The sequence below is a fragment of the Macaca fascicularis genome, chromosome 7, assembly GCF_037993035.2.
Source record: "Macaca fascicularis isolate 582-1 chromosome 7, T2T-MFA8v1.1".
Lineage (NCBI taxonomy): Eukaryota > Metazoa > Chordata > Mammalia > Primates > Cercopithecidae > Macaca > Macaca fascicularis.
The window spans coordinates 8,956,419-8,970,646 of NC_088381.1; the positions used below are offsets into that span (position 1 = coordinate 8,956,419).

Consider the following 14,228-nt stretch of genomic DNA (forward strand, 5'->3'; position numbering starts at 1 on the left):
AGTTTATTTTTCACCCGTGTGAAGCCCTGCCAGAGGTGAGTGAGGCTGTGGTGTGGTGGATGGTTCAGCACCCCAGACTGCCATGTTTACACTTGACACCCACAGTTGCCCTGGCAACATGTAACAGGCTGACCAGGAGATGGGGATGGGGGATGAGGAGAAGTGGAGCATGGTATGAGAGGTTTTTATGCTTTTCGGTGATGTATTTCACTTCCAGGCCTGGGAATGGAATACATCACTTGTGCCCACATTCTACTGGCCTCAACTCAGGCAAATGACTCCACGTGATTGCAAAGCAAGGCTGGGAAATTCGTCTAACTAGGTGCCGAGGAGGAAAGGGAAGTGGGTTTGGTGAACAGCCAGTGAGTCTCTGCACAGGAGTGGGAGTTTGAGATGAGCAGTCCTATCCAACTGGATCCTAGAGGGAAGGTGGCTTCTGGTGTTCTAAGTTACTACTGTTGTGAACAGATTCTGACCTGTGGATGCTAGTTGTTTTGGTGAATTAACTCTTAGAGTAATGATAAATGTCTTGGCTGTTCCTCAAAAACCTTTGGCTGTTTGCAGTAGATGATGGATGTCTAGAGAACACCCCCGACACCGCAGAGTTCAGTCGAGAGTTCCAGTTGCATCAGCATCTGTTTGATCCGGAACATGACTATCCAGGCTTGGGCAAGTGGGTAAGTCCTATCTCAATTGTTAGTAGATTTTGCACTTCAGTACTCTGAAGGTGCTGATGGCAGGGATAAGCAATATGGGCAGAAGGAGAGAAGAAAAATTACTTAGAAGCAAATTTTTCAGAGATCTCTGGTTGACAGACCTTCAAGTCATTACTATTCAAAACCACACTTATGTGTCCAGGCAGCAGTCTACCAAATCCATCTAAAGAGACACAACCTAACATTGACTGTAGTCTCCAGAGGCTTCTACTCTGGTCTACTTCACAGCCTGTGTCATACACATCCTAAATATCACCAGTGTTTCATGCATCTCTACAGGGTTTTATCAAAGGATATGATTTTTTTTTAAAGTGACACAGAAAATTTGCAAATTTCATCTCTAACTAAGGGAGATGATCTCTGCGGAATCAAGGGAATCAAGATACCAGAGCTTAGAAACAGACATATATAATTCTGCTTTATAGAAAGAGAAAAAAAAATTCCAAGATGTGTAACAGTGAGATTGCTGTTGGTCCTAGGTAAGTGCGTATAGCTGTCAGTTAAGGGAGTTGTTTATAAGCACTTGGAAAGAGAAATCATGACCATTTGGCATTGGCGTGCTAAAAGCAAATCTTGCCGATCCAATGATATTCTTCCGTTTGCCAGCATCATTCATTTATTTGCCAGCTTGATGAGGGAAATGAAGTGGGCATGGTGCATTTGGACTTTTGCAAAGCAGTTGGCAAGATCGTTTTATGTTCCCCTATTGAAAGAGGTGAAGAGAGACAGCCTAGGCAACAGAATATCACCAGAATGGGGCTTGTTAAAGAGTCCGTGTACATAGGGAGGGAGATTTCACATGGTATTCTGTGTGTCTTAGCACTACCCAACTTCACATTTTTATCAATGTTTGTAATAAATAGATAGAACATGTACTTGTCAGATTCCCAGAGGATGACATGAAGTTGGAAGAGATGCCATCAGATGACAGAGTTGGGATTCAAGAAGATCCCAGCAGACTAGAACAATGAGCCAAACGAGATCAGAACTGAGTGGGGATATGTCTGTGTTTCTGTGGTTGGGCTTATGTAAGCAGATGCTGAAGCCATGGGAGAAAAGTGGGGAAATACCTAGGAGTGTTCATTCACATGTAACAGCAGGTGGCCAATACGTCTGTGGAATGAATGAGTGAGTGAATGAGCAAGTATCCCAACTCCCTCAGCCCTTCTAAAGTCCTCATCTCTTCTCAGCGCATTATTGGCAGATGGCCTTGCTTACTACTTCACTGGGAATACTGAAATTTCAAAACTAAACTCCCTCCCTTCCTTCTACATTGTTTTAGAGAAATCTTCATTAATGACCACATTTATTTTTTTCAGTGTCTTGCTTTAACATGCATTGTCAGTTCCCTCTGTCTTCAACATGCACACATTTCCTGTCTTAAAACAACAAAACAACAACGTTCCTGAGTTAATTTTGCTTCTTCCAATTTGCATTATTCCATTTCCTTCATAAACAGTTCTGTTTGGAAGAATTGGTTTGCAGAGCCACTTTCCAGCCTCCTAGTAGAGCTTAAACATGTTGAATGAAATAGAAAAACAACTTTAGGTTCTTGAATAGGAGACTGAAATAATAAAAGCCTTCTATAAAAGAAGTTATTTTGGTGGCATATTAAAGGATGATGTAAAAGGAGAAGAGACTGATCCTAGACGGGAAGAAAATATGGGAATCATTTCAGTTATGATGACTGTGAACACAGTGAAGAAGGGTGAGAATCCAAGACATTGTAAAGGGGGAAAAACTATCTAGAATTGGTATATGGGATAAATACAGCGTGAAGAGGAAATAAGAGATATGTCAGGTTTGTATGAAATGGATAATATGAACTTTTTCTTTGAGTGCATTTTAGAAAGAAAGAAGAGAGGAATAGAGGGAGGAAGGATGTAAAAAAGAGAAGAGAGAGTGAGGGAAAGAGTAGATTACTGAGGAGTACTGGGAAGGGATCCACAAGAGGTGATCAAAGCATTACCAAACAGAAGGAAAAGCCAGCTTCAATAAGGCACAAAGAGAACATATTGAGCCCGCTGTTTTCCAGGCACTGCGCTAGATGCTCAGTATACAGGAGTCACCAGGACATGGTGCTGGTCTTCAGAGAGCTTATAGTCCTGTGTTTGAGATGAATTGCATGAAAATGAAATGAATCCAACTTTGCACCACTCAGCTTCATGTTTTGTCTGTATTCTGAGGGCCAGGGGCAATTATTAGGGAAGATGGAAGACAAGGGTAGAGGAAGATCCAGAACTGAGGACTGGTGTGACTGATTGGGATAGTAGCCATGAAGGAAGTCAAAGGTACTAAGGAGGGCAGCACGGAAGTTTCAGGCGGGAAGGTCTTCAGCTTCACTGGTAGCCTAGAAATGAGACAAAGAAAGGAGGGAGACTGAGTCAAGGTGTGAGTGAAGGCAAGGAGCCCAGTTGGTGGCATGATGAGGTGGGAGGGATGAATACATCTCTTTTCAGCTTTCCTCATCTCTTCTTGAAAATCTTCACCGATTTCTCTCACCAAATTCCACTCACTTCCAGTGCCCCAGCATGAGGCCAACCACTGTCCTTCATTCTCTGTGCTTCCTTCTCAAAACACTGACTTGAGTTTCTCTCAGTCTTTCCTATTCTTTGGCCACATTAGAGCTAAAGACTAGAATCTAGGACCAAATGTAAAAGGAAAATATTAGAGATCAGTGACCAGGAACAATATTTAGATACCTTTTATCATCTTCAATTATGTGGTTACTTAAACTTAGGTTTCCTTGTTTATTTTCCCATTACCACCTACCAGTAAAACATTATTTCCTTGGTTTTCACACGGAAGTGTGAACTGAGTATGTCTTGCTTTTCTAAACTGGGAACCACAAACCTTCCTCAGTGCTTAGATGGAATGACAGTCTCAAGCTTGTCTTCAGCCCAACCATCCTTTAAGTTAACAGCGTCACCATCTTTCATGATAGAACAGCACAAAGACCCTGCTTCCTTATCTGCTAATAATGCTTCCTTGTTTTTGACACTAGCTGGAGCTGAGCTGCATCTTTAATGATGATTCACATATTACACATTTCAGTGTCTACCTTGTTTCCTGCATTTCTCTCTCTTTGTTAGTGCATCAAGACACATTTGTTAACGGCACATCATATGCCTTGCTGGCCCTGTGTTAGGTAATGGGAATGCAAAGATGACTCATAATAGTAATTGTATTACATAACACATAATACTATAATACATAGTAAATAGTAATGTTTATTGAGCACATACTATATGCCAGACACCTTTCTAAGTAATCAATCATCTTATTCCATCTGGCCATCCTTGTCATTCTCACTTTCCAGATGAGAAAATGCAGGCTTGGAGAGCTGAGGAGACTGCTCAGCCTGCAGAGCTGGGATTTGAACCCCATCATCTGACTCCAGAGTACTTTACAAGCTGGATACGTTCCCTACCTTTTCATGGCTCATTGCTCCTCATGTGTCCTGTGTGGTAGTCCTATGGAGTCCTATTGAGGGCTGGCTGCCTTCCAGACAGTGGGTGTGACTACACCAGTGGTGACCACACCAAAGGCTGGCTACTGTGCATGCCGGCTACCCACTCCCCCTTTACACATTAACTGCTGAGTGTTACTTACTTATGAAAAAGTTGTCTCAAACAGCAAATTTTTCTCCTTTCCAAATGTTTTCACACCTTTTCATCAGCAGCTGATCACAGCCAGTGCCTGAGCCACAGAGATATGAGGGACCAGGCCTCTCCCTGAGTTGCTTTGTCGTTCCTGACCTTAACATGTTTGATGAGTTGAATGCTCTTCAGTGTGGATTTGACTCAGGTTTTTCCATGTGATTAGACCTGCTTCGTATTTTATGTCCTACTTAGTACTTTACATCAGGAAGCACATGATGTCAGTCTGTCTCTTGGCTGGCAATGTTAACTTTGTTCAATTTGTTAAAGTCCTGCCCTCCAGGTTTCTCTGGTGTAAAATTCCCTTAGAAATTAATAGTTAATCTGTGAGAAGACGCTTTGGGGCTGTGTAAATATTCTGCTCCCCGTTCGACTTTTAACCAACAAACGTAACATCCACTGATGATGCCTACCAGATTCAATGATAATGATGATAGCTTCAAAATGATGATTTTCTTACTCCACTATTCTTTCTGCATTTACTAGTTGACATTCTATTCTAAGCAAGAGTTTCCCCTGCTTCTCTATTTATTTATTTATAAATGTGTTTATATAGTATAAGTATGGATTCGTGGATTCAATAATGCATATTATTATGTATTTTGGTGTTCTAACTGTCCAAAATTTGGCCAGTGGGAGTCTCCTCAAGCTGGCTTTTCTTTCCTTTTGACAAGACCCCATCATTTTTTGGAGCACTTCTTTACTTTTTGACCTAATTAGATATTTCATCTTCACCCATCCTTGTACTTTCCTTCCTAGCCCTGGAATTAGACATTTCTCCAGGAAGCCCCCTGGTTCTATTTAGGAGAGTAATTGGAAACCAGGATCTGGACAGTTGTCCAAAATCTTGATGGCACCATGGAAAGCCCTTTTAATGAACTTGAACCTGCTACTCACATGGAAAACAGGCTTACCACTCCCCGAGGAATCAACAAGGAATGGGTGTGAGGAGAGAGAGCTGATTTCTTTTCTTTCCATTTGTATGCTTCTCTTACCCATACCATACCTGCAATGCCTTCAAGTCCATACAATAACGGGGCTCATTAAGAATGTCCCAGACACTTTCATGCAGGGGTAGGGAAGCATTATCCTGCTAATCCTAACCCTAGCTCTTAAGGAGACACGGGAACCATCTTTGAGAGGCAGATTAGCCAGGCCTTTTGTATTTCTTTTTGAATGAAGACTCTTGTGGGTATGAGCTGCCCCAGGATCTCCTAAATAATGAAATGATGCTGCCTTTACCTGGCTGATGGCACAGTGGAGCTCTGCCAGGGCTGGCTGACAGTCCCACCCCATGGTAGTAGCTCTCAGGTTCTTCCACACCCCATCCAGCTCAGGCAGCTGAAAACAATGGTGCACATGAAGAAGCCCTTGTCCTCACCCCTTCCCGCCCTTCCCAGCTCTAACACCAGCTCTTCGGACATTCTCTGCCTCAGGAGTTTTTACATTCACAGAAGGGCAACCACAGACTGTAGAGCATGAGCCTCACAACAATATCCTCATTGCTCAAGAAAATGATCTGCAAGTCTGCCTTTTCTCCCTTCTGATATTAAATTGATTCGTTCCCCAAGTAAGCAGGATATAGAGGCCGCAGCCAGCACTGGTGTTTTTAGCAGTAGAAGCTCCTTCACTCTGGCACCGCCTCCCTGCATAGTTGAGGTTGGGCAAGAGATCTGCATTGTAAATTGCAGGTGGGGTAGATTTTAATGAACATGAAACATGATGAAGCTCATTCTTAGCATTGGTCATTTTCAATTCCAAATCCACCACTAAAAATACATCTTTGTAAGTGGGCAGCTCAGAGGATACAGTCCAAATCCACCACTAAAAATACATCTTTGTAAGTGGACAGCTCAGAGGATACAGATTGTATAAACTTGTTTCTTACCAGAACTCTATCGTTGTCTTTTTTTTTTTATCTTAATGTCAGGGTATTTTATTTAGAACAAAATGAATCACCTCTTTTATACATTATTTTCCTCCAGATAAAAAAATCAAATAAATAAAACAACCCAAGTAAAGCCCCCCGCCCCAAATCCCCTTCTCCCTTTCTGTCTTCAGGTTAAGCGTTCTGTCTTTTAGAATCTCAATAGAAGGGAAATCTGTTGAGCATGTGTCTGATATTCTAGAGCTCATTTAAGCCCACTATGTGTTTGAAATACAGCAATATGTGGAAACACTTACACAAACTGTGGTAACAGAGCCCTGCCCCCCAACCCAAATAACTTTCCTTTCTGCCAAGAAGTTTTTTGGCAGTTTTTAAAAGGTTCACTCTATTAAAAATGTTACAGACCAAATGGTTTTCCAATTGTCTCGACTGGGGGCACTGACTTACGCCACAGACGAAATGGTTGCAGAAGTCAGAATGTCTCATTTATTTACACGAGGGATTGTTGGTAATAGTCAGACACCACTCCAGAGAGCGGTTTATGTGTACAGTTTATAAAAAGGGAGTTAGATAGAAAAATACACGAGATAAAATTATTTGTTTTAAACAAAGGCTGTTCAAAGTGAGGAGACGGGTTTCCAGCACCCCTCATGTTTTAAAATGTCGTATTTCCCTGTTTATGTGATTGTTGATGACACTGGAGTGCCTCAGGGCATTGCAGAGGACTTTATTAAAAGCTGAACCACCACCAGCTTTTCTCTTGTGGTCTATCTTTCTGACACGACATTCCTTTCATCTAGTTTTGTTTCCAAAATATGTGTATGCAAATATCTAGGGGACACACCAAGTATTGCTTTTAAAATAGACATTCACCAAATTTGATCCATACTTCTGCATTTTTGTTTTCTTTTCTCCCCATTCTAGAACAAGAAACTCCTTTATGAGAAGATGAAGGGAGGAGAGAGACGAAAGCGGAGGGTAATACGCGGCTGGCTGGGTTGTTGCTGGGATGCTTGGAGCTTTCTGAGTGGGGCAGTGAACAGGCTGAAACCCTCGCTTGCTGGGAAGTCACAGAATCCTGGCTTGTGTAGTCCTGAGAAACACTGGTCCGTGTGACGAGGGCCACACCCAGAAAGTCTGTCCTTGGTTTCTGCGATGGCTTCCCCAAGCTTTAGCAGATGATTTTTAGTGGAACACCTAGTTTGTGGTGATTCTATTAACTCCATTTCCGTTCAGGAAATGTGTATTGCTTCCCCCATCAGTGTGGGACATATCTGGGGGGACATGAGGGTCTGTCTGCCCTCCCAGGGTCTGTAGGCCAGTGGGGAAAACTGATCACACATCTGCATCAATTCTATAAAAAACACAAGACAGGCCGGGCACGGTGGCTCACGCCTGTAATCCCAGCCTTTGGGAGGCCGAGGCAGGCAGATCACGAGGTCAGGAGATCGAGACCATCCTGGCTAAAACGGTGAAACCCCGTCTCTACTAAAAATACAAAAAATTAGCCGGGTGTGGTGTCGGGCGCCTGTAGTCCCAGCTACTCGGGAGGCTGAGGCAGGGGAATGGCGTGAACCCGGGAGGCGGAGCTTACAGTGAGCCGAGATCGCGCCACTGCACTCCAGCCTGGGCGACAGAGCAAGACTCCGTCTCAAAAAGAAAAAAAAAAAACAAACACAGGACAGAAACAGGGAAGTGCTAAACTCCTGCTCCAGGAAGTAATTTTGAAGGAATTTGGGAGCAACCGATGAGATGAACAAACCTAATTTCTCCTATATATCTTTTTTTCTTGGCCTAGCCAGACTGATGTAAAATCTACTAGATCTATAATATTCGTTTGCTGTCTGTTGAATTTGCTGCAGGCTTAGTTTTTAACCATCCCAGGGCTGCCCAACTTAGGAACTTGGTCTAGGTACTCCACATTTAGCTACTTCATATACAGTGTTGCCTCACATAAAACTCAATGTCACATTTGCTTTGGCTTTCCAGGGTATTTTATAGCATCAAGACTTAATTAGTGATCAAGGTCCATTCTGCTAATCCACTGGTACCGTACTAGTCAGAAGGGCCTGGCCACCTGCCTCTTTTTTGATCAGATGAAGGTGGGAGGAAAACAGCGCCACTGTTACATGGTAAAATGCTATGAGATAGCGACCATTTTAGTTAAAACATACAAACCTAAGCATGTACTCAAAGCCACTGACTATTTATTCAGAAGAGCAAGTGCCTGGATCCTCTCAAAATTTGGGAATTTGGGCAATGGTAATTGTGGCCATTCTGAAGGGTTTTGCCAAATATAGTCAGAGCGAGTTTTAAGAGGTGTGGATTTTCTGGCCTCAGCATCAGTCCTCAGGCCCCCACAACAGAAGGTTCCAAGCCCCTGTGCTGCCTGACAAAACACAGAAGACATACAGCAGTTTTCTATGCAAGAAGTAGAACATTTTTACCTCTGGAAACAAATCTCTTTTGAGGAGAGTTAACAGAGTTATTAAGAGTTTTTCTTGGTGATTACAGCTTCCAATAGCAGATGGTGACGGAAAGGGTCCAAAGGGTATAATGTGGTCTTGAGGGAGCATCAAGAAATTCCATTCTAGGAGCTCAAAATACACATAATTTACCAGTAACATGGCTTAAATATCTCCCTACCACACAACAAGAACATTTCCCAATAAGAGCAATGACTGACTTGAAATGAATAAGTTAGCTTGAAGCTTTAATTGTCTCTACTTCCTGGGCCACCATTCCTTCTGCCCTGACTCAGTGAATGACCATGGGGCATGACTTAGGTCATTTTTCCATGAGACTAGTGATTACCAAAACTCAGCATACTGGCTAAGACGCATGTTATAAAGGATTTTACTTTAGCCTCAATTTCCTCCACATAGGAAAGGCTTAGAATTTAGGAAAAGAAGGGTCACTTTGACCCAGAGATATCAAATTCTTCCTATTCTTGGGCATCTACGAAGACCCATTCTCATGCCATAAACCATGGGCCTTTCTGGATTGATAAGGAAGCAGGTTGGTCCTGCCCATCATCAGGTCTCAGATACTGTTCCCATCTTGATTGAAGACCTTAACACTGCCCCCACACCACCCCCAGTGCATGAATCAATATAAAGAAACTATAAGCTTTCTTTTTTGAACAATGAAGTCTTCTTCCAACGAAACTCAGCATCTGCTGTGAGTTTCCAGAGGACATCGTAAGCAAAGATCCAATCCCAGTGGTTCTTCCAGTTTTGAAATGGGAATCATGGTTTCTGTGTGCCCTACCCAGTCTCTTGCCCAAGTGAGAGAAGATAAATACAGAAGTGCCCTGAGTTTTTCAGAGCACAATTAAAGCCAAGGCTCAGCTGGGCGCAGTGGCTCGCGCCTGTAATCCCAGCACTTTGGGAGGCTGAAGCAGGTAGATCACCTGAGGTCAGTAGTTCAAGACCAGCCTGGTCAACATGAAACCCCGTCTCTACTAAAAATACAAAAACTAGCCAGGCATGGTGGCGCGCTCCTGTAATCTCAGGTACTCGGGAGGCTGAGGCCAGGAGAATCATTTGAACCTGGGAGGTGGAGGCTGCAGTGACACAAGATCATGCCACTGCACTCCAGCTTGGGTGATGGAGTGAGACTCTCAAAACAAAACAAAAAAATGAAAACAAAACAAACCCAAAGCTCATTATTATTATTCCTAAGTGCTGGATTCAATACTCAGTTAAATATTTATCAAAAAAGTTCACGTGATTCCTCTTTTTACTTCCTCATTAATTTTTCCCCTCCCCTCCAACCTTTGCATGTTGTGGGTCTGGGCAGGACTTCTCCCATGAGAGAGAGATTCTCCTCAAAGTTGCAACCAAGCCCCATATGGCTGTGTGCAACTTTATGTACTCACCCAAATCCAATTGAATTCCTCATTGCTTCACAAATAAAAGGTCAATCTACTTTTAAATGACTATGAACTTTTAAACTCTTAAGCTGTTTCTTGTTAATATTTGAGCTGTACTATTTATCTTACTTAAACAGCTTATGAACTTTTTAATCTCATATTTGATAAACTTGAACCTCTCATGTCCTCCTTTAACATATTAGAATTGGCCGGGCGCGGTGGCTCAAGCCTGTAATCCCAGCACTTTGGGAGGCCGAGACGGGCGGATCACGAGGTCAGGAGATCGAGACCATCCTGGCTAACACAATGAAACCCCGTCTCTACTAAAAATACAAAAAAATTAGCCGGGCGAGGTGGCGGGCGCCTGTAGTCCCAGCTACTCGGGAGGCTGAGGCAGGAGAATGGCGTAAACCCGGGAGGCGGAGCTTGCAGTGAGCCGAGATAGCGCCACTGCACTCCAGCCTGGGCGACAGAGCGAGACTCCGTCTCAAAAAAAAAAAAAAAAAAAATATTAGAATTTTTGGAATAGCTATTACTAAACAAAATGTTTGTGATACTGAATATACTTTTTCAGTCCACACTTGCTCCACTTACCCAAAGATTCTGATATGATCCCCTGGGGTAGGCCAAACCACTGTAATTGATAAAAGGAATTTTTATTATTTTAAATATTTCTAAGATGAATTCTCAGCGAGGTGTTGTCTTGTGACATGTCACTTTTCAAATGTCTGAGGACATTGCTCACTTTGTAATTCTCACCTACTTTGTGATGCATCTTTGCAGAGTGAGTCGGACCTTTCACGATTCATGTGTTTAGCAGTCAGAATGTGAAAGAACATTTGTAAATGCTAAACTCAGGTTTCATTCCTTTTCTTTTGATGAATGTCTGTTCACCTTTCAAGAGTCATGGCAGGCCACGTCATGGACCAGAGAGCTCCCCTGTGAACAGCCTCCATTCATTCGTACGTGGGGATTGAGCATGCAACAGGTTGCTGCTCAATTGCTGATTGTTTGTAACTACAGCTTTTTTTTTTTTTTTTTGGAGGTGGAGTCTTGCTCTGTCACCCAGGCTACAGTGCAGTGGCGCGATCTCAATCTCGGCTCACTGCAAGCTCCGCCTCCCGGGTTCACACCATTCTCCTGCCTCAGCCTCCCGAGTAGCTGGGACTACAGGCATCCGCCACCATGCCCGGCTAATTTTTTTGTATTTTTAGTAGAGACGGGGTTTCACCATGTTAGCCAGGATGGTCTTGATCTCCTGACCTTGTGATCTGCCCGCCTCGGCCTCCCAAAGTGCTGGGATTACAGGCTTGAGTCACTGCGTCCGGCTACAGCTTCTTTCTTATATTTTTGTTCCATTATTGGAAGGCAACTTCAATGAACAAACATCTTCCAAATCTTCTGAATTTTTTTCCTGCTTGTTAAATACTATTTTGTAAAGTTTCAATTACTAGTTCAAATCCAAACCTCAAAAAATAGATATGTATTAGAGAAGGAATGGAGAAACATTTACTCATTAAGAATATCAACACATGAAAGCGATTTCAGAGTACGGAGTCTTCAGTCAAAAACAAAGGAGCCTTCCAGCCCTTTCAGGAAGCTTCCTTTTGTGCTTCAGTTTTTGAATTTGACTGAAGGAAGGTGGCAGTGATCGCTTGAGCCCCTAATGAATTCTCCTCAGTAAAATACTAGCGAGGAAGAATCAATCCCAGCAGCAGGGTGATCTGCGACCCGTCTTCAGATGCTAATTCCCACTTGGCCCTACTCTTCTTCTTTAGAACATTTTTTTTTTTTTTTTGAGACGGAGTCTCGCTCTGTCGCCCAGGCTGGAGTGCAGTGGCGCTATCTCGGCTCACTGCAAGCTCCGCCTCCCGGGTTTACGCCATTCTCCTGCCTCAGCCTCCCGAGTAGCTGGGACTACAGGCGCCCGCCACCTCGCCCGGCTAATTTTTTTGTATTTTTAGTAGAGACGGGGTTTCATTGTGTTAGCCAGGATGGTCTCGATCTCCTGACCTCGTGATCCGCCCGTCTCGGCCTCCCAAAGTGCTGGGATTACAGGCTTGAGCCACCGCGCCCGGCCTTTAGAACATTTTTCATGCAAAATATAATTTAATGCATTTCAGATTCCCCCTCCTACCTAAATAGGGCCATAGAATAATAATTATCTTTCTTATGGGTTTTGGTCCCTAACTTAGTAGCAAGGACTTATGAGCTGGTTTACCCCAAAGCTTTGTGCCAAAAATACTAATTTTTAAAAAGACCACATTGCATCTGATAAAGGGCTATATAGTTGTGTGAAAAACACAATTAGAGCTATCTATCAGTCAGAAAATGTTTCATAGGCCACTGAGGTAGTAATTCATACACTGGAGTAGTTGTTTGGTGGTTGATAGGTGCCACTGGTACATTGTTGTTAACCCAATAGGCCAGAAACAATTCTTGTTCATTTCTTTTCTGAGCTGTCTGTATCTGATGTTCACATATAACACCAAACCACGTGGTTTTTGTTTGTTTGTTCGTTTTTCAGAGTGTCAATCCATATCTACAAGGACAGAGACTGGATAATGTTGTGGCAAAGAAGTCTGTCCCCCATTTTTCAGATGAGGATAAGGACCCAGAGTAAAGAGAAGATGCTGGATGAAAACCCACATTACCTATTAGGCCTCAGCATGGCTTATGTGCACGTGTTAATGGAGCCCCTGTGAATGACAGCATGTTTCTTACATAGATAATTATGGATACAAAGAAGTTGTATGTTGATAGTGTATTGTCTTCACACCGATGACTCTGCTTTCTGCTAAATTAGAATAAGAGCTTTTTTGTTTTTTGGGTTTTTAAAATGTGGATCTGCAATGATCATAAAAAAATTAAAATGTAAATGTCAACAATAAAAAGCAAGACTATGAAAGGCTCAGATTTCTTGCAGTTTAAAATGGTGTCTGAGGTCATACTATGTTGGCCAAGTCTGTAAAAAGCTGGCATTCGATTTTGATTATGAAGTTCATCCAGCCCTTGGGCATTGTTATACACCAATAAAGAAGGCTGTACTCAAGAGGAGGACCTGACACATTTCACTTGGCTGCGTCTTAATAAACATGTATGCAAGCATTGGCATATGAAGTTTTCTTTTTAAAGCATGATAAAGAACAATTTCTTTGTGTAATAGAACAGCCTGATCTACATACATGATAGCATATGACCCTAACAATAATACTGTGAACTTAATGGATCTGGTGTTATCCCCATTTTACAGATGGCAGAACTGAGATGCATTCAACACACCATTGGGAATCATCGGCAAAATCCAGCTTGAAGAGACGCTACAGGATAAGTAGCCTAGCTTTTTCCAACAAATAAATGGGAGGAGGGAAAAGTGCTGGGGTACTGTCATAGATTTTAAAAGGCTTAAGAGACATGAGCCAAATACAATGTGTGTGGGTCTTATGTGCATCCTGACTCAAATCAAATCAAGAAAAGTATTGATCAGACAATCAGGGAAGTTTGAGTAGTGACTGAATATTTTGGTATGATTTAAATGTTACATAGTATTTATATTATGGCTATTTTTTTAAAAGAGCCCTTATCTCTTAGGGATAAATACTGAATTATTATTATTATTATTATTATTTTATTTTTATTTTTTGAGATGGAGTCTTGCTCTGTTGCCCAGGCTGGAGTGCAGTGGCACGATCTCAGCTCACTGCAAGCTCCGCCTCCCAGGTTCACACCATTCTCCCGCCTCAACCTCCAGAGTAGCTGGGATTACAGGCGCCCGCCACCATGCCCGGCTAATTTTTTATGTATTTTTAGTAAAGACAGGGTTTCACCGTTTTAGCCAGGATGGTCTCGATCTCCTGACCTTGTGATTCGCCCACCTCAGCCTCCCAAAGTGTTGGGATTACAGGCGTGAGCCACTGCGCCCGGCAATATTGAATTATTTACAGATGAAATGATATGATGTCTTGGATTTGCTTTAAATTAATCCAGTGGTAGTGATGAGGTAGAGGGTCGGGAGGGAATGGGGATATAGATAATCAAGATAATCAAGACTGGCCATACACTGATAACTGCTGAAGCTAGGTCAAGGGTAC

The 14,228-nt window shown here is 42.6% G+C and overlaps 1 protein-coding gene across 4 annotated transcripts in view; it reads left to right on the top strand.

Annotated features, from left to right (window-relative positions):
* The window catches only part of SCG5 (secretogranin V), a 55,811-nt gene extending 42,622 nt beyond the window's left edge, over positions 1-13,189 (top strand). For 2 of the 4 annotated variants that reach the window (XM_045397164.3, XM_065547692.2), the window contains exons 4-6: positions 565-677; positions 7,188-7,241; positions 12,665-13,189. In XM_045397164.3, the coding sequence (XP_045253099.1) occupies positions 565-677; positions 7,188-7,241; positions 12,665-12,760 (263 nt within the window). In that variant the 3' untranslated portion in view covers positions 12,761-13,189. The remainder of the gene's footprint in view (positions 1-564; positions 678-7,187; positions 7,242-12,664) is intronic. The other 2 variants (XM_005559065.5, XM_073995412.1) reach the window with 1 other exon arrangement.
* Positions 13,190-14,228: the final 1,039 nt, after the last annotated feature.